This window comes from Eleutherodactylus coqui, chromosome 1 (genome assembly GCF_035609145.1).
Source record: "Eleutherodactylus coqui strain aEleCoq1 chromosome 1, aEleCoq1.hap1, whole genome shotgun sequence".
NCBI lineage: Eukaryota > Metazoa > Chordata > Amphibia > Anura > Eleutherodactylidae > Eleutherodactylus > Eleutherodactylus coqui.
This window is the reverse complement of record NC_089837.1, coordinates 364,092,669-364,111,741: the sequence shown is the minus strand read 5'-3', so window position 1 is coordinate 364,111,741 and position 19,073 is coordinate 364,092,669. Positions and strand designations below refer to the sequence as shown.

The window sequence follows — 19,073 nt, the reverse complement described above, 5'->3', positions numbered from 1 at the left end:
TTAGTTGTGTAAAAAAAAAAACAAAAAACAAAAAACTTAGATTTTTTTTTTTACTTTACATTCAAGTTCAACATGCGATGCTTTGATCACTCCTGCAGTATGACTTTCAGAAGGCCCCCGGCTGCCATGACACCTGCACAGCTCCCCCGATCTCACCGCGGGGGGAGGAGGGGGGGTGGGGGGGTTGGGACGTGCGGGACCCCTAAACATAGTTTGGGGGATTTAGCCGCGAACGGGTTAATAGCCGCGATCAGCCGTCGCCCCGCGCCCTCTCTTCATACATACCCCGATACTCCAGGACATAAATGTATGTCCTGGGGCAGGAAGGGGTTAAAAACCCCAGGAAATCCATCTTTGTGAACAGAGCAGCAGTGAAAGTTTAATAGTAGTTTCTTCTCATCAATCAGCCTATTCCCCAAACCCTGAACGCTGCATGAACAGCGCTCTTACTCTTAAAGAGGCAGCTATTTAGGGTCATCTTCACATTCTGCAAGAGGACGGTGTGTGGAGCATGAAGAGTGCTAGTTTGCGCAGAAGAAAGTGTTGTGTATGTAATCTCTAACCTGGTTTTAGAACTCAGTCTAGTAAAAGTTCTTCAGAGCGGCATCAATAGGAAATTGGACTTTATTTACAAGCTACTAAAAATGGTTTAACATGCATTTTTTTCTCACCCTCCCCCGAAAAAAAACATGTATGATGCAAAAACACACCAGGCTTCAGCAATCATATGATTATTAAATGAAGGAACTATGAATAAAGGTTTTTAAGACAAACAGTGTTATGGTATTATTGTATCTTATCACCACCATGAAGAATGGGTAGAGACGAGATGAACGTCCCTAAGCGACGCCCACAATTTTATTGGCTGGCCTGGAGAATGGGCGGCCATTATCTCCCCTCTAGCCTCATGTCACTCAGCCCTCCGGCGCTGTGGCTTGTGCCCTGTAACCGGCTTCTGCACTGTGAACTTCCCGCAGACGTGCCCTCCTGTTTTCTCCAGCACTCCCCGCATGCCGGCAACGAAGCAAGCTCCTGGAAGTGCCTTTGGCAGGGCCGCTGCGGCAGCTCCTGGTAGTGGCTCCGGCAAGGCTGCATCGCCTGTTCCTGGATGCGGCCAGCTCATGAAAGCTGCTCCAGCAGTCCCGCTGCAGCCGCTACTGGACAGTAACGCAGCCTGCCACAATGGCCATTGGGGGAGAGCATCGCCGGACACAAGGCTGGCATGGAGGCAGACAGCGTCTCCGGCGTCGCCAGGGGACGGGAGCGCAGGCATACACAGTGCAGAAGCTGGTTACAGGGTACAAGGCACAGTGCCAGAGGGGAGATAATGGCCACCCATTCTCCAGGCCAGCCAATAAAATTGTAGGCGTCGCTTGGGGGGCGTACATCTTGTCTCCACCAATTCTTCATGGTGGTGACAAGATACAATAATACCCAGTGTTGTATAGGAGTTTATCCAAATAGTGGAGAAATCTAGTTTAGCATTATCAATCCTAGATGTTTACATTATTTTGATAAGCCCCTGTATGTAACTGCTGTGTCATTATCCACAATGACAAGATGAAACGCAATACAGCATTCTAAATAGCATAATGGGTGGACATAGGTTGTAGAAACATAAAAAAAAGGTGTGCCAGACAGCAAGATGTTCAAGAAGTACAAACCAGTAGTGGATAAAGTTTAAATACAACTTTATGATACAACCACAAAACTAATGTACCAATATACTAACAAATTGCTGATGATTAAAAAAAAAATATATAGATCAGCATAAGATTACACACTTCTAGAAACATCTTAATATTGGCAAAAGTAATGCACTGTATAAACGTACGCTGTGCTACTAGAACATTCACAGTAGAAAGAGGGCCTTACTTATAAAAAATACTGTAGGAAATAAGTCTTTTCTAGAACAACTTGATTCTTGCTGTTTAGAAGGATATCAGTATGGTTGTTGTGGGCAACTTTTTTTTGCCTGCTTTAACCCGCTGCTTTCATAAATACCCAGTGTGGGTTCATATGGATCCGGAGTGCATAATTCAATACAAGATCCTTTCTATGTAACATGTTTGCTGGAAGAGAGTACACAGACTTTGGAAATTCTGTACATCTTCTATATATTACATGCCTACTCGAATAGGAGGTAATCATTTTGCAGTGTGTCAGTTTTTTTTTTAATAATTTTTTATAGCATCATTAGTGTTTAGGCAACATCAATGCTTAAGAACATTGCGATTGCTTCCATTCTTCTACAATAAGGATTGTCAAAACTTCTGGAACATTTTAACATATAGTACAAGTTAGAAAAGTGACATCTGAAATTCCTGCTCTGTAAGCCAAGTAAGGGCTTGTTTTTCAGGAGGAAGAAAACTGATCACACATTAGGGCACCTCCATTTAGTAGTACAGAATGAAATGTCAAAGTTTAAAAAGCAAAAATTCATTGCTCTTCCTTGTCTCCTTCTGGAACGGGGGCGACCTGTACAACAGGAGTACTTGTATTGTCCTTGTGGCGGCTATCACAATGTGTCTGATGTTTTTTGAAACCCCTTGGATGATCCGTTTGAAAGTTACATCTATGACATTTATACAAACCTTTTGTGTGGGTAGGAAGATGGTGTTTCAGATGGGTCTCCACTACAAAGGTCTTCCCACATGTCTTACACACAAAAGGACTAGGCATGTTATGTCTGGTAATCAAATGATGCAAAATCGGCCCCCGTTTTAAGGGTTTATAGTCACACAGCATGCAGTTATATCTGCCTTTAACGCGTTTAACATGATTCAATATCTCCTCCTCTTTCAAAAAACCATCTTTGTCATCCGAGACATCCAGAGTGTCTGGAGCACTTAGGGAAAGGTCACCAGAGTCAGAAGTGTCAACTGCATCTTTGGACCATGACGGAGTACCTCCATAATCTGAAAATGGGGCAGCTCCTGACAAATGGGCCGTACTAATACGACTCTTAGGTTTATCTGCCAAGTCCCTTGGACGTATGGATGTACTCTCCTCTGGGGTTTCATCTTCAGAATATGGTGATGAGCCCTTAAATACAGACATATCCGCATCTTCAACATATTCAGCATCTTTTGATTGAGTTGGCGTTGAATTACACTCCAAATATTTGGGCATATCTTTTGATTGAGGAGAAATGTCCTCTTCTTCTGAAAACTCCATGATGCCTTTTGACATTGCTGGGACTGCATCATCATCATCATCATCATCTTCCTCCTCCTCCTCCTCCTCCGAAAAACCCATACAATCCTTTGAAAAACCTGGGGTTTCTTCTTCTTCTAAAAACTCCATTACATTTTTTGAGGTATTTGTTGTCTCCACATCTTTGTGTTTATTAGTGGATTCCTCCTCGTCTGAAAACTCCATGTCATCCTTTGATAATGCTAGATTATCATCTTCATCATCATCAGAAACCTCCATCATTTCTTTAGCTGGGGCCGATGTATCCTCTCCAGAAGAATCATCTGGCTTTGACTGCGCTGGAGCACTTTCATCTTCAGATACGTTTTCTACATGTTTTTCTTCTAGCGGCATCTCATCTTCAGAAATGTCCTCGATCCCTCTAGATGGGTCAGGTAACACTTCATCTTCTGAAGACTCCTGGACATCTTTTGACTGCGTTAGGGTTTCATCGTCGGAAAAATGTGGTATGCCACCAGGCAAGGCAGGTTCATCATCTTCATCCGAAAACTCTGGTAAGTCTTTTGAAGGGGAAGAAGCATTATCCGAAAACTCAACCCCAACATTTGCTTGTGCAGACTTCTCTGTGCTTATGTTATCACTACTGCTGCTAGACTCGGGATCACAGCTGGAGTCCTTAGTTTCTGGGAAGATGGCTCCTGCCTTCTCATTGCTGCCACTGCTGCTACTTTTACATTCAATGTCAGAATTATCTTGGGTAACCTGGCACGGTACGTTTTCTGGCCAAGAAGTTAGCGTATCATTTTCTTCAGATTTTACTTCTTTCAACTTGAACTTTTTGTCTACAGATTTTTCATCTTCACTGACCATACTTTCAAAATAGTTTCTCTCAGGGACCTGCAACAAAGCTTTCTCCAATTTCGGCTCTATGTTACGTTTCGCTTCATTGCGCAGCTTGTCGGGTGCCATATGCTGACTCAAGACATGATTATAGACATTGGAGAACATTTTGCTTGTGAAGAAACATCTGTGACAGTGGAATAATCTTGCACTTTTCTGGTAAAAGACCAGTTTTCCCAAACCACCGGTATCAATTTCTTCACAAAATTCTGGATGTATGGTTCCCATGTGGATTTGTACACTTTTATAGTCTGTGCCATGAAAACTGCACCGGTTGCAGTCCAGCTCACTGTGTTTATGAAGGACTTCCATTGTTCAAACGGCCCCTTCAATGTCTGATCCACAAGTGATTATGAGCGATCTACAGAAGAGAAAACCCAAACAGTGAGTGAATAGATTGATACAAACAGAAATAATTCTTTTGCCTGTGGACCTATTTTCTTTACTCCATATACGGGATCTTTAAGACTAAAACACCATTTATAAAGTGGTCTGAATAGTGTCAGTGGTATACATGCGCTCATTGTGGGGATTGGGATCACAGTCCATATCAATCTCCATGTACCTAACAAGTGAATTAAGGCTAAGCGAGTAATTTTTAAGGCAAGTTAAAGCTATTTTAACAGAAGGCTACAATGACTGTTCAGAGACGGACAGTCACCTTAAAGGAGATGTCCCGAGGCAGCAAGTGGGTCTATACACTTCTGTATGGCCATAATAATGCACTTTGTAATATACATTGTGCATTAATTATGAGCCATACAGAAGTTATAAAAAGTTTTATACTTACCTGCTCCGTTGCTGGCGTCCTGGTCTCCATGGTGCCGACTAATTTTTGGCCTCCGATGGCCAAATTAGCCGCGCTTGCGCAGTCCGGGTCTTCTGCTGTTCTCTATGGGGCTCCGTGTAGCTCCGTGTAGCTCCGCCCCGTCACGTGCCGATTCCAGCCAATCAGGAGGCTGGAATCGGCAGTGGACCGCACAGAAGAGCTGCGGTCCACGAAGCAAGAGGTTCCCGGCGGCCATCTTCAGCGGTAAGTATTGAAGTCACCGGACCGCCGGGATTCAGGTAAGCGCTGTGCGGGTGGTTTTTTTAACCCCTGCATCGGGGTTGTCTCGCGCCGAACGGGGGGGGGGTTTAAAAAAAAAAAAACCCGTTTCGGCGCGGGACATCTCCTTTAAGTACAGCAAGTTGTATAGGCACTGAGTGGAAACGGTACAGAGACAGCAAATCCAAAATTAAATGGGTCATGCAGCTTTTAAAAATTGATGCCCTACCCTCAGGATAAACAATCAGCATCTGATCCGTGGAAGTCCGTCGCCTAGAACCCGTGCCAATCCACTAACTGAAAGGGTTGCGATACTTGTGCAAGTGCTCAGGCCTATTCAATGTTTACATGTGAACATACTCCTAGACGTGAGCAGAACACTGCAGTACTCAGAAGCGCCGCTACAGGTAAAGAAGAAAAAAGAAATTAAGAATCGGGTATGATCAGGACTGTATGTACACGTAAACATTGAAGAGCCCTTGCATGGGCACCACGGCCCTTTAAATCAACTTAGCAGGGTGGCTGACTCCCACTGATCAGATATTGAGGCCTATCCTGAGAATAGACCAAGTTTTAAAAGCCAGATAACCCTTTAATGGCATGACTGTGTCAAAACATGTGCAATAGGTTTATTTGGAAGCTTTACAAAACTAAGTTCCCATATGTCAGTAAGCCAATATAGAACTCCAGTTGCAAAAAAAAGTTACAGGGGTTATCTAGGGTTAGTGCCTCTCTTGTCCACCGGGTTGTGTGTGGTATTACAGCTCTGCTTCACTGAAGTGAACGGGAGCTGGGCTGCAATACCAGACACGACCCACGGCAGCCATGCTTTTTCTAACCCTAGACAACCCCTTTAAGTGAACTCTGTATTAAGTCGCCTTCACATCTGTGTTGAAAGCTCCGGTCGGAGGTTCTGTTGCAGATCCGGCACAAAATACCAGAAGAGCTGAATGCATTTTCTCTCTGCAAAATGCCGGCCAGTTGGGCAGAAACCGAACGGACCCCGTTATGGTCAATGGGGTCCGTCCAGAGACAGAGGCATTCGACAAAGGGATTCCTCTTTTCTGCTCCCCAAACAAGAAAACAGAACCCCGAGTGCTGATGTGAAACCCCCTTATTAGTTTTGTTATCTTGTCTTTGTCTATAACTGTGACATATATACAGAACTCCAGCCAATTCCAGAGGGTTCACTTACTTGTTCTTGCAACGGTACAAAAAAAAAAAAAGAAAAAAAAAGGTGGGCTCACATGACCGTATTGGAATGGTGTATTATGTGGGTGCTGTACGCCCGTGTGATCCGCAGTAGCTCATAGGCAACCAATCACACTGCCTTAGGCAGTTGTGCTCAGAGTGTTGGAATTGTGTAATCCACAAGAGCAGAATAGAACACAGCAGGTTCCATTTTGCTGCAGAGATATGTGAGCTAGAGCCCACTGTTCTCTATGGTCACATGTATACCACAGCCCATATGCCATTACAATGTGGGCAGGGGGGTGGGTACCCGTTGCATCCCTAAGTGACGGTGCAGGAAATCTATACAAAAAAAAAAAACAGGTGTACTGCGCACGACCGCAGGCATGAGTCCAGTCTTACGCAGTACAGCTTCACTGCCGTGTGCAGGGCCACAGCTGTGAAATATGGCAGGAGCCCCGTGGTGTTCTACGCTTATGTCCAAGTTAGCCCAGCCAAAAGGCACTTACAACTAGCGTAGCCACTGGTCAGCCAGGCCCCCTGCAGTATAACCAACACCCTAACAATAAGCCACCAACTTATCTGACACCCCATGAGATAGGTGGCTCCGTGTACACTCCAGCCCCACTAGCTGAGGCCACGTGGAGCACAGGCAGTCACATGACCCAGCACAGTGTGGAGCTGCACGAGAACCGCGGGCTACCGGTGTAATGTGGCTTCAGCCCCGGCCCGCCACAACTCGGAGGGACCAGTACAACATAACCGCACAGCAGGTGCTGGACCCGCTCACACAGGCAGCCCACCTCACACTATAAGAGCCCGGCGGGGTAATACGGCACCTGGCTGCATCACACTACAAGCACCCCGCTCACCTGCGCACGCTGCCAACTGCCGCCCCTTTGTATCTTACGTCATTCAGTAAGCGACGGCATACGGAGCCAATCAGAACCAAGTAGTTACGTCATGACGCACGGCGCCGCGCGGCAGGCATATATTGTATTTCAGCAGGAGTTCAGTAGAGAGGGTGTGTACCCAACAACCAATGAGGTCGCTGGAATCGCTAAGCGCTACTGAACTCCTGCTGAAATACAATATATGCGGCCGGCACGTCAGCTCTGGAGGCCACGCTTTGCCGGTGTGACGGACAGTGATTCTGGGATGGCGGTATACCACGACGAGGTGGAGATCGAGGACTTCGAGTACGACGAGGACACAGAGACGTATTATTACCCCTGCCCGTGCGGGGATAGGTTCGCCATTACCAAGGTACGGCACTGCAGCTTTCACACCATAAGTCGGGGACTCCTGTGACGTCACTCAGCAGTATCTTACAGGGGGTTTTCCGAAGTGTTAACGCATTCATTGCCAGACATTTTGTTTCTTGTTGACGTGTTTTGGTCAGTCTTCCAAAAGCAGCAAATTTTTGTTTTTTTGTGGCACCAGTTGTATTTTTTTCATGGTACCATTTAATGAAATATATAATGTACTGTAAAACTTTGGGGGACATATTAAAAAGAATGAACAATATTACTAATTAGTAAAAAAAATATCCTGTGCAAAATAGACGTGGAATGAACAGAATATACATGTACCTTCTAGTGGAATGAAGAGCTATTCAGGCGCCTACTTGTTTTCCTCCTGGTGTATAGGTGTAGTTTATAGTGGAATGAAAAGTTATTCCACTTAAGTAATAATAATAATAATAATAATAAACTTTATTTGTATAGCGCCAACATATTCCGCAGCGCTTACATAGACAGGGGGAATACAGAAAGACAAAAGTACAAAAAAAATTATAGAACCACGGTTACAATCGTAATCAGTTGGTGGAAACAATAGGGGTGAGGGTCCTGCTCCAACGAGCTTACATACTACAAGTAATGGGGTGATACAGAAGGTAAAATGGCTGGAGGTGTGCACAGTATGGCGAGGTGGAGAGTGAGGGATGCTATATACAGACAACAGTCAGACATTTAGCTATGCGACGGCAGGATCAATATGACTACAGGAGCGGTTTATGATGGCTAGCAGGGATTTCGGTCAGTAGGTCAGGGAGCATGTTATCAGGCAGTGTATAGAGGAGTTTGTTTAGGGAATGCGGTATGCATCCCTGAAGAGGTGTGTTTTTAGAGCACGCCTGAAGTTTTTCGAGTCCTGGATTGCCCGGATGTTCTTTGGTAGTGCATTCCAGAGGACTGGTGCTGCTCTGGAGAAGTCTTGGAGGCGGGAGTGAGAAGTTCGAATTAGAGGGGTGTGCAGTCTAGTTTCGTTTGCCGAGCGGAGAGCCCGGGCTGGGTGATGGATGGCGATGAGGGAAGCAATATAGGGTGGCGCTGCGCTGTGGAGGGCTTTATGGATTAAGGTAATAAGTTTAAATTGAATTCTATATTTAACGGGCAGCCAGTGCAGTGACCGGCACAGGGCAGAGGCATCTGAGTAGCGGCTGGACAGGAAGATGAGCCTGGCTGCCGCATTCAGGATGGACTGGAGAGGGTAGAGTCTGGTGCAGGGGAGGCCGATCAGCAATGAGTTGCAATAGTCGAGCCGTGAGTGGATGAGGGCAACAATAAGCGGTTTCAGCGTGTCTATGGTGAGAAAAGAGCGGATTCTAGAGATGTTCTTGAGGTGCAGCTGACAGGTTCGGGCCACTGATTGGATGTAGGGGGTAAATGAGAGATCTGAGTCGAATATGACCCCAAGGCAGCGGGCATGTTGTTTGGGAGTTATGGTGGCGCCACACACTGAGATGGAGATGTCAGGATGAGGTCGGTTAGTGGAGGGTGGAAATACCAGTAAGTCAGTTTTAGAGAGGTTTAGTTTTAGGTAGAGAGAGGACATCGTGTTACAGACAGCAGACAGACAGTTGGTGATGTTTTGGAGGAAAGGTGCAGAGATGTCACGGGAAGAGGTGTAGAGCTGGGTGTCATCAGCATAGAGGTGGTATTGGAGGTCAAATATCCTGATGGTTTGTCCAATAGGGGCTGTGTAGATAGAGAAAAGGAGGGGGCCAAGGACCGAGCCTTGGGGGACCCCAACAGCAAGGGGAAGAGAAGGAGAGGTAGAGCCAGCAAAGGAGACACTGAAAGAGCGGTCAGATAGGTAGGAGGAGAACCAGGAGAGAGCTGTGTCCTTTAGGCCGATGGAGTGAAGCATACTGATGAGGAGTTTGTGGTCAACAGTGTCAAATGCTGCGGAGAGGTCAAGGAGGATCAGTAGGGAGTAGTCACCCCTCGATTTGGCTGATAGTAGGTCGTTTGATACCCTTGTAAGGGCAGTTTCTGTAGAGTGTTGGGGTCGGAAGCCAGACTGTAGGGGGTCGAGGAGAAAGTTCTCTGATAGATAGCTTACAAGGCGGGAGTAAACCAGCCGTTCTAGTAGTTTGGAGATGAAGGGGAGGTTTGAGATGGGCCGGTAATTGGCAACGTCAGTTGCGTCAAGAGTCGGCTTCTTTAGCAGTGGGGATATGATGGCGTGTTTGAAAGAAGAGGGAAAGAGGCCAGAGAGAGGTTGAATATAGTGGTGAGATGGGAGATGACCACTGGGGAGAGGGATCGGAGGAGATGTGAGGGGAGAGGGTCGCTAGCGCAGGTGGTGGGGCGAGCAGAGAAGAGCAGTTTGGAGACTTCTTCCTCTGTTGCTGGTCTGAGTACAGACAGTGAGCAGGAGCTAGATGCAGTGCTGACAAGACTAAGGTCAGGGCTAGTCTGGGATTTGGAAGTTATTTCTTGACGGATGTCATCAATTTTCTTTTTGAAATAGGCAGCCAGTTCAACAGCACTGAGATCCGTCACAGGGGGCTGCGGTTTAGGGCTGAGAAGAGTGTGAAAAGTATCGAAGAGTCGTTTAGGGTTGTGCGATAATGAGGAGACGAGAGAGGTAAAGTAGACTTGTTTGGCGTGGTGGAGGGCGAGGTTGTAGGTTCTGAGCATGAATTTGTAGTGGAGGAAGTCTGCGGACGTTTGCGATTTCCTCCACAGCCGTTCAGCACTTCTAGAGCACCGCCGGATAAAGCGCGTTTGAGGCGTGAGCCAGGGTTGGCGCGTTATACATCGGATGGCTTGGATCCTGGGGGGAGCCGCTTCATCCAGGGCATGTTTGAGAGCGGTGTTGTAGCGATCGGCAGCCAGGTTGGGGCAGGCGAGGAGAGAGATAGGGGACAGAGAGGACTGTAGTGATTCAGCAAAGTCTTGTGTGTGAATGGCCTCAAAGCTCCTGTAGGTACGGTAGGTAGGTGGGTGTGGAGAGATGTTAGGGAGCGTGACAGAGAAAGAGAGGAGGTTATGATCTGAGAGTGGGAGAGGGGAGTTAGTGAAGTTGGAAGCAGAGCAGAGACGGAGGAAGACCAGATCCAGAGTATTGCCATCCCTGTGAGTGGGAGAGGCTGTGAGTTGAGAGAGACCAAGGGAGGAGGTGAGCGAAAGTAGCTGAGAGGCAGATGGGGAGTTGGGGTCGTTAGTGGGGATGTTAAAGTCGCCTAAGATGAGGGTCGGGATTTCGCAGGATAGGAAGTGGGGGAGCCAGGCAGCAAAGTGATCCAAAAACAGGCGAGGAGCACCTGGGGGGCGGTAGATAACTGCTACTCGCATGGACAGCGGACGGAAAAGCCGTAGCATGTGTACTTCAAATGATGGAAAAGTGAGTGAGGGTACAGGGGGGATGACCTGGTAGGTGCATTTCGGGGAAAGAAGAGCACCTACTCCTCCGCCACGCCTGTCATCTGGTCTCGGGGTATGGGAGAATTGCAGGCCATTGTAAGACAGTGCAGCAGGGGAGGCCATGTCAGACTGCTGGATCCACGTTTCTGTGAGAGCGAGTAGACTCCTACTAAGGTTCTCTACTCCCTAGAGATGGATATATGTCCTGTCTATAGTGAGAGGAGCGCATATTCCACATAACTAGATGGCCAATAATGTTCTCATGCCGGATATACATGGACCAGACAAGATATGAGGAATGAACATCCTGTATCTCCAGTTTATGTGTAATGAATACATATTATACATACCGTGTATATACTCGAGTATAAGCCGAGTTTTTCAGCGCAAAAAAAATGTGCTGAAAAAGCCCCCCTCGGCTTCTACTCGAGTGAGGTTAAAAAAAACCCCGCAATACTCACCTCTCAGCCGCCGTCTGTGTCCCCGGCGCGATAGTCTCCCCGGCGGTGCGGCAAGCTGCTTCAGACTTCTCCCCGCTGTCATCTCCCTGGCTCGGTTTTAAATTCCCCGCCGCCAGCGCTGTGTAACTAAGCGCTGTGATTGTATCGAGCACCAGCCATTTACAGACATTCAGTGAATGGCTTTGATTGGTTTATCGAGCGCCGGTTGTGATTGGCTGGCCCTCGATCCAATCACAGCACTTAGTTACATGGCGCTGACGGCGGGGTATTTCAAAACTGAACCAGTAAGATGACAGTGGGGAGAAGTCTGAAGCAGCTTGCTGCACCCCCGGGGAAGAGCATCGCACTGGGGACACAGACACCGGCTGGGAGGTGAGTGTTGCGGTTTTTTTTTTACCTAGTATATACTTGAGTTTATACTCCAGTCAATGAGTTTTACCAGTTTTTTTTTTTTTGTAAAACTTAGGGACTCTGCTTATTCTCGGGTAGGCTAATACTCGATTATATACGGTAAGTAGAGGCTAATAATTTTCCCTTTTTTAATAGAGCTGTCATGATCTGGATATAGCCGTTTATATCGGAATAAACACATATTCCACATAAGTACATGTTATTAGATGTTTATGCAATATTATTCTTTTTTTATAGAAATGTAAATAACAGGATCTATGTATTGGAATTCATACACATTCAGCTTGAGTAGACGAGCACTTTTTTGCAAGCACCTATGTGCACATATTCTGTTCATTCCATGTTTAAGAACAGGAAGTATGTGGCCAATATACTGTAAAATACAGATAAGGTATACCCTGTTCATTACATGGCTATTGAGCACAGGAAAATTATTAAGCGTCCACTTCTATATTCTGCTATAAACTTTTATATAGGCTGTTCATTCCATGTGTATGTGGCTCAGAAGTGTAATTGGGTGTCTAATCATGTGGAATATGTCTTCATTCCACTATAAACTATGCACATGCATCTATCAAGCACAGGAAAATTGCTCTACCCAAGACAATCGTGTTAATTCTCAATACCCACAGTTTAAAGCATATGCTTAAAACGCCCCTTTACGGGGAGGACTACCATATTTCCTAATCCATCGCTTTTCCACTTACCCTACACTCCCCCTTGTAAACCTGTCCCCCCTCTTCATCCTCCACACATTCTAATGCACTTCCTATCTGTTTATACACAAATACAGCTGGTGGCCAGTTCATGCAGCTTATAGTACCTTTTATATATAACTTTTTTGCTGGACTGTACAGAAGAAGCTTTTATATCTCTTGTGTTGCCTCTACTTCCTAGTAGTCTGTAAGCTCTTGAGAGCCGGACCCTCACGCCTTTTTTGCGAACTTTCCATCGTCTTAAGGCTGCTTTCACATCTGCGTTGGGGATTCCACTTTCCTGCTACATTAGGGGTGCAGTAAAGGGGAACAGTTCCATCTCTGGACTGAACCAAACAGCGCCAGGCGGACCCCATTGACTGTTATGGGGTCCGTCAGCTTTCCACCCAGCTGGCTGGTTTTTGGATGGAAGAATAAGCCCTGCAATGCAGTGCTTTTTTATTCCGGTATTTTCAGCCGCATCCATGATAGAACCTCCAACTGCAGGTTCCAACGCAGATGTGAAACCAGCCTAATACTATATGTTATGTCTTATTCTGTGTGTGTTCCCTCTGATTTGTGGAATATGTTGGCGCTGCATAAATAAATTAGGTGAACGCCAAAAAATATACAATTCTGGTACTGTCTATTTTCTTAGTCTTCACTACACAAGATGATGTGATATTTTAACCGCCTTCCCGCTATATGACTTTAAGGGATTAAACGACAATAAATCAGCAAACTTGCTATAGGGAAACACAAGCATACATAATTCTTGTATTCGTACAACCGTAAATATGACTCCTCTTGCCGTTCCTGCTGCCATTGAGTCATGTGAGAGCCCCGGGTATTATCAGACCGGTTTATTATTTTGTCTGGTGATTTATGTATATATTTTTCCCATGTTACAGTATTGACATTTGTGTATTTTAGGAAGACCTGGAAAATGGAGAAGAAGTTGCAACTTGTCCGAGCTGCTCATTACTTGTGAGGGTTATCTATGACAAGGTGAGTACTGGTTATATCAAGTTGTTCGTCATATTGACGTCAGACATAGCTTTTAGCCTTATGTTATGAACTAGTTGACTGTTGACGTAACTGGAGCAATCAATGCCAGTCAGGTGCTACAAAAGCTAATAAAGTCTTGCGGTGCATTAAAAAAGGTATAGGGGTGAGAGATTAGAACATTATTCTTCCACAATATAAGGCACCTGTCAGGCCTCACACGAAATACTGTGTACAGCTCTGAACACCGATGCTCAGGAAAGATGTTGCAGTGCTTTATGGGGTTCAAAGACGTGCAACTAAACTAATAAATGGAATGAAGGGACTGGAATACCCAGAGAGGCTATCCAAATTGGGATTATTTACCCTGGAAAAAAGATAGCTACGGGGCGATCAAATAACTATGTATAAATACATGAGTGGACAATACAAGGAGCTCTCCCAAGATCTGTTTATACCCAGGACTGCGACGGTAACAAGAGGGCATTCGCTATGTCTAGAAGAAAGCGGGTTCCATCACCAACACAGAAGGGGGTTCTTTACTGTAAGAGCAGTGAGACTGTGGAACTCCCTGCCTGAGGACGTGGTGATGGCAAAGTAGTTTAAGAGGGGACTAGATGCATTTCTAGAGCGCTATGATATTATAGGATACAGACATTAAATAATGGGGCTGTTGGGTCCGGGCCTTGGAGTCAGGTAGGAACTTTCAAAACATTGATCCAGAGATTATTCGGACTGCTATTATGGAGCTGGGAAGGATTCCCCCCCCCCCCCCAAATGAACTAAATTGGCTTCTGCCTCATTGGGTTATTTTTTGCCCTCCTCTGGATCAACAATTGAGGGGGTTGAAACGGGCTGAACTAGATGGACATTGAGCACATACATATTATGTTAGGCTGAAGGGAGACATTCTATGGATTAGGGAGCGATAGCTGGCAGACACTTCTGTGAGGGTCGTGGTTTTTGTAGATGTTTATTTGTTGATCTGCAACCCTCTAACGTCTAATTTATGGGATAACTGTTGCTGGATTACAGGGGTTCTGTACTAATTGTTGCGGGATATTCCTAGGAAGTTCCATCAGGTGTTCGTCAGACTGCCTCATCTCCCACCTTGTACGGGGGTGAAGGTCCTCCATCAAGCTATGTGGAGCGCCCTGGTTGGTTTTACAGCTCAGTTGTAATATGAAAAACGGAGGAGCTGTATAGATTGTGGTTTCTTCCTTGTTCTTGTGCTCGGCGGGGATACCAACAGTTTGACAAGCACTAATCATATATTGATGACATCATAAGAGTACACCAATAGTATTCATTCAGTTTGTCATGTGGCCACAGTCTTCCTTCCTTATAACACCCAATCAACTAAAGCAGTTCTACACAAGAACGACTCCTAACATCGCATATATTCGCTTTCTAGTGATTTTTAAGAAACCCTTTTTAACCACGCTAGAGGACTTATACTTGTGATTGCTCCTGTTATACATTATAGTAGATTATGCTTTTCAGTGTTGCACTGACAGGCAACCTAATAACACATTCAAGGGTGTGACAATGGAGTGTCGGAGGAACGCTCTTCCCTTTGTCAAACCACTCAGCTGCTGTGGTCAGCCTCCACCATGGCATTTTAGGGATTTAAACAATCAGAAGTTCCAAAAATCTCAGTCATTGCTAATGGCTCTGGAGCAGCTTCTGTGTAGTAAATCTATGACACAATGGGGAAGAGTTACCTGAACTGGCATTTTATACACGGTCTATTGCCCCTTTTACACAGGCCGAGAAGCGCACGATTCTCGTTTGCCAGACGGAATGTGCTGGTGACGTCATCAATAGGTCAGTCACACTGGGGTAGCCTGTTTAGATTTGGAAGATTCTCCTTGAGGACCGTGCAGTACTTATCGTTCAGTGTTTTACATTCCTAAGTGAAACACTGAACGATGAGTGTTTAACCCCTTAACGTTTCGGGGCGTACATTTACGTCTTGCATAGTCAGGGTATTTCTGACGGGAGATCGTGAGGTGATCTCTCTCCATACAACGCTGGTGGCCGGCTGTTTCTTACAGCTAACACCTGGCGTCAACAGCTCTGATAAGCCATGCAGTTGATCGGAGCTGTTAACCCTTTGAATGCCGCTGTCAATTCTGAGATCGCAGGGAATCGTGCGGGTGTCATGGCAGCTGGGGCCTTCTGAAAGGCCTCAGGGTTGTCTTGACAGAATGCCTATCAAGCCATGCATGTAGGGTGGCTTGATAGAATGCCTGCCCAATCGCAGCATTATGTAATGCTATGGCATTGCATCATACTGCAGGAGCGATCAAAATATCGCAAGTTGTTGTCCCCTCTGGGGATTAAGATAAAAAGTAAAAATAAGATCAGTAAAGGTTCACTAATTATTAAAAAAAAAACCTTTTGCCATATTTATAATAAAAGAATCTAAATAATAAAAAAAAAAAAACATATTTGGTATCGCTGCATCCGTAAAAGTCCGATCTATCAAAGTAACACATTATTTACCCCGCACAATGAACATCATTAGAAAAAAATAAAAATAAAGAACGACAGAAATGCACTTTTTTTGTTCACCTCATCTCCAAGAAAAAAACGCAAAAAAAAGCGATCAAAAGGTCGTATGTATTCCAAACTGGTACCATCAGAAGCTACAGGACATCTGACAAAAATTGAGCCTTCACACAGCTATGTTGATGGAAAAATAAGTTATTGCACTCAGAAGATGGCGTCAGAGAATAATTTTAAAAAGTTAAATATCTGAAAAAAAATAAAAGCGGTACAGCAAAAAAAAAAAAACTATACAAGTTTGGTATCGTAGTAATCGTACTGACACATAGAATTAAGTTATCTTGTCATTTTTGTAGCAGTTTGTGCGCCGTGAAAACAAGACGCACCGAAAGATGGCGGAATTTCGTTGTTTGGTTTTTTTATTTTCATTTTACTTAGATTTTTTTTTTTTTAGTTTTTTTTCGGTACATTATATTGTTCCATTGAAAAATACAACTCGTCTTGCAAAAAACAATCCCTCATACAGCTACGTCGATGGACAAAGGAGTTAGGTTTTTAAAAAAAGGGAGGGAGGGGGGAAGGGCCATGTCCTTAAGGGGTTAAACAGACAGCACAATAAGTGCCTCAGCTGGCACTGGTTTTTCTAGCAGCTGAAATTGTATGACAAGCGAGAGCCTCTTTCAGTGACTTGCTTGCATTTAAACTAAATGATTTATAGTTCAGTTATGTTTGTTTGAATGATAATCATTCCAGCTAAATGGGACATAAGTAAAGACTGCAGCATAGTAAAGTGTGCCAAGTTTATATCTTAAGAAGTTGGGCAGTCTGTGTGATATGCAGCAAACTTAAAGTCTACTTGAGCTTTCAAAAATTTTTCAAGCGGCCTTTGTTGCCACTTTGCTGCTGTTTGCACCAAGATCTAGCGGTCTTCCTATTTTTCTGCTGCACTGCTGTTTGCGATCCATTTACAGGTGTAAGGGTGGTGTGGGGAATCTCCTAAGCAGACACTCTGTCAGCACTGTACCGGCTAGGACTTACTCTCCCACACTTCCCATGCTGCCATGCATAGCCCTGCTGTAAACACTTACAAGACATCTGAATGCCTGCCCCTCTATTGCACGTAGTAACTCGCCATCCTCCTCTCCCTTTTACTAGAGAAGCCAAATGCTTAACAACAGGCAGTGGATGCAGAAGTGCTGAAGGGGAGAATACCTAGTAGCATGCACTTCAAACTTGATTTTCAGTGGTAAATCAAAAGCATTTTAATGCATTTGTACAAGATTGATAATGAATACACAGGCAGTTACATGACCATACATTGTGTGAAAAATGAGTGCCCATTGAAATCTATGCCAGCTCTAAACTGGTGTAGAATTCAGCTATAATTTGTTACTTTCTGACATAAATGATAGTAGATCTGATGGGCCTGTGAGGCTCTGCACACTTTTCTAAAAGTGACATGCTGGGCGCAAGAAGACCAAAAGTCGCAACGTGAGACTTGCAAAAAAAACTATGCGTTTTTTTTTTGTTTTTTTTTACCATGTTAATACACTGGTATGCCTGTGCTGTATATTTACAGCAAGCAAGGAAAGGGGTATATGGGAGTGAGTTGCAATATTACACATGGCTCATTGACAGGAATGTTGCTTCTTGAAGAAAGTGGCCAGGTGTTTTTGTTTTAGTTTGTTTTTATGTCTTAATTAAATGCTATTCTCTTTGATTGCAGGATGAGTTTATGAAGGGAGAGGTTGTCTCTGAACCCCTGTCCAGCTCAACTGATCTCTTAAAGTGCTGACTCGGACCAAAGAAGAATTTTCCCAGAAACGCTGTCTTTTGAGGGCATCAACACTTTTTGCAGGTCATCAGACCACAACTTCAGTTGGATTTTTATTTCTTTCTGCTTTTTTTGGAAAATGTGTTTTGGGGATTTTTTTAAACCACTGAAGTTGTAAGTCTTAAGTCCATTGAGCACAAACAAGAACATCTGACATGCAATTTTGGAGATTTTCAAACTTTTTGAACTGTCTTAATGCTTGGACCTGGCCTGAGGTCGGCTATAGCTTTTGTGGTGAATGTGGAGACTGGTACGCTATATGAAGAAGCTATTCTACGTTTCTTCTGCTTGGCCTGGATTTACACATATAAGATATTATAAGCTATGACTATATTAGATGCTACCTGTTTATATTTATTTTAATAAAGATATTTTTATTGGCATCGCTGAGTTTGTGTTTCACAAAGCACAAATATCACACTTCTACGTACGTGACTCTCAGTTATCTGCATAGAACTTGCTGATATTCATGCCTAGACAAGACAGACGGCCTCATTCACATGTATGCAAGTGATTAACAGTCACAGAAATTTCTGTAATGTGCTGTGTATGAATTCACCCTTCGGATTTGTTCATTTTTTACTTTTCTGTCAGAAACGTTTCCCGCCATATCTCCCTGATGGAAGGCTGCAGTGTATGTCACTGTATAAGCATGGAGTAGCATACATAGCCAGTAGACCCCCGTTGTAAAAATAATGCCTTATTATACATATAATATATACATTAGAATTTTTTTCAATTTTGTTTTGGCTTTTCTTTAATTATATGCTTTTGTATAGGAAAATCATTAGACTACACTTTACTTTGCAGTGAGGAAGAAAGGTTTTGCCTACAGAGTCATTGTATGCCAATGGACAATCATTTGGCAAATAAGTAGTCAGTTATTTAAATCGATGTGTTGAAGGCATGAAAAGTGGTCAAGTGTAAAAGGCCCATTTACACGGGACGAGTGTTGGGCAAATGGTACCCGACAATGCATCCCTGTGTATCATCGCTCCCTTGCTGTTACACAGGAGCGAGTATCGCTGGATCACTCACAGTGCAGTGCAGAAAGGCTGGGGAGCATACAGCTCTGAGTCAGACTTCAAAGTGCTGGCTGTTTCTTGCAGCTGAAACCCGCCCTCAACAGCTCAGATCAACAGTAGAGATGAGCGAACACCAAAATGTTCGGGTGTTCGTTATTCGGAACGAACTTCCCGTGATGCT

The 19,073-nt window shown here is 44.6% G+C and overlaps 2 protein-coding genes across 4 annotated transcripts; one reads left to right on the top strand and one right to left on the bottom strand.

The window, feature by feature from the left end:
* Positions 1-608: 608 nt before the first annotated feature.
* On the bottom strand, positions 609-7,211 carry CHAMP1 (chromosome alignment maintaining phosphoprotein 1). 3 transcript variants are annotated; one of them, XM_066577882.1, is made up of 2 exons: positions 7,168-7,211; positions 609-4,417 (listed from the first exon to the last, which is right to left on the bottom strand). In XM_066577882.1, the coding sequence occupies exon 2, from the start codon at positions 4,366-4,368 to the stop codon at positions 2,440-2,442; it is 1,929 nt and encodes a 642-aa protein (XP_066433979.1). In that variant the 5' UTR covers positions 4,369-4,417; positions 7,168-7,211; the 3' UTR covers positions 609-2,439. The 3 variants fall into 3 exon arrangements, with proteins under 3 accessions (XP_066433979.1, XP_066433987.1, XP_066433981.1); XM_066577890.1 differs by lacking the exon at positions 7,168-7,211 and adding an exon at positions 7,135-7,158; XM_066577884.1 differs by lacking the exon at positions 7,168-7,211 and adding an exon at positions 5,334-5,413.
* A 140-nt stretch (positions 7,212-7,351) lies between these two features.
* DPH3 (diphthamide biosynthesis 3) lies at positions 7,352-18,250 on the top strand. The gene is made up of 3 exons (XM_066592668.1): positions 7,352-7,561; positions 13,451-13,525; positions 17,760-18,250. Exons 1-3 carry the CDS (start codon positions 7,391-7,393, stop codon positions 17,826-17,828), a joined length of 315 nt encoding a protein of 104 aa, XP_066448765.1. The 5' UTR covers positions 7,352-7,390; the 3' UTR covers positions 17,829-18,250.
* Positions 18,251-19,073: the final 823 nt, after the last annotated feature.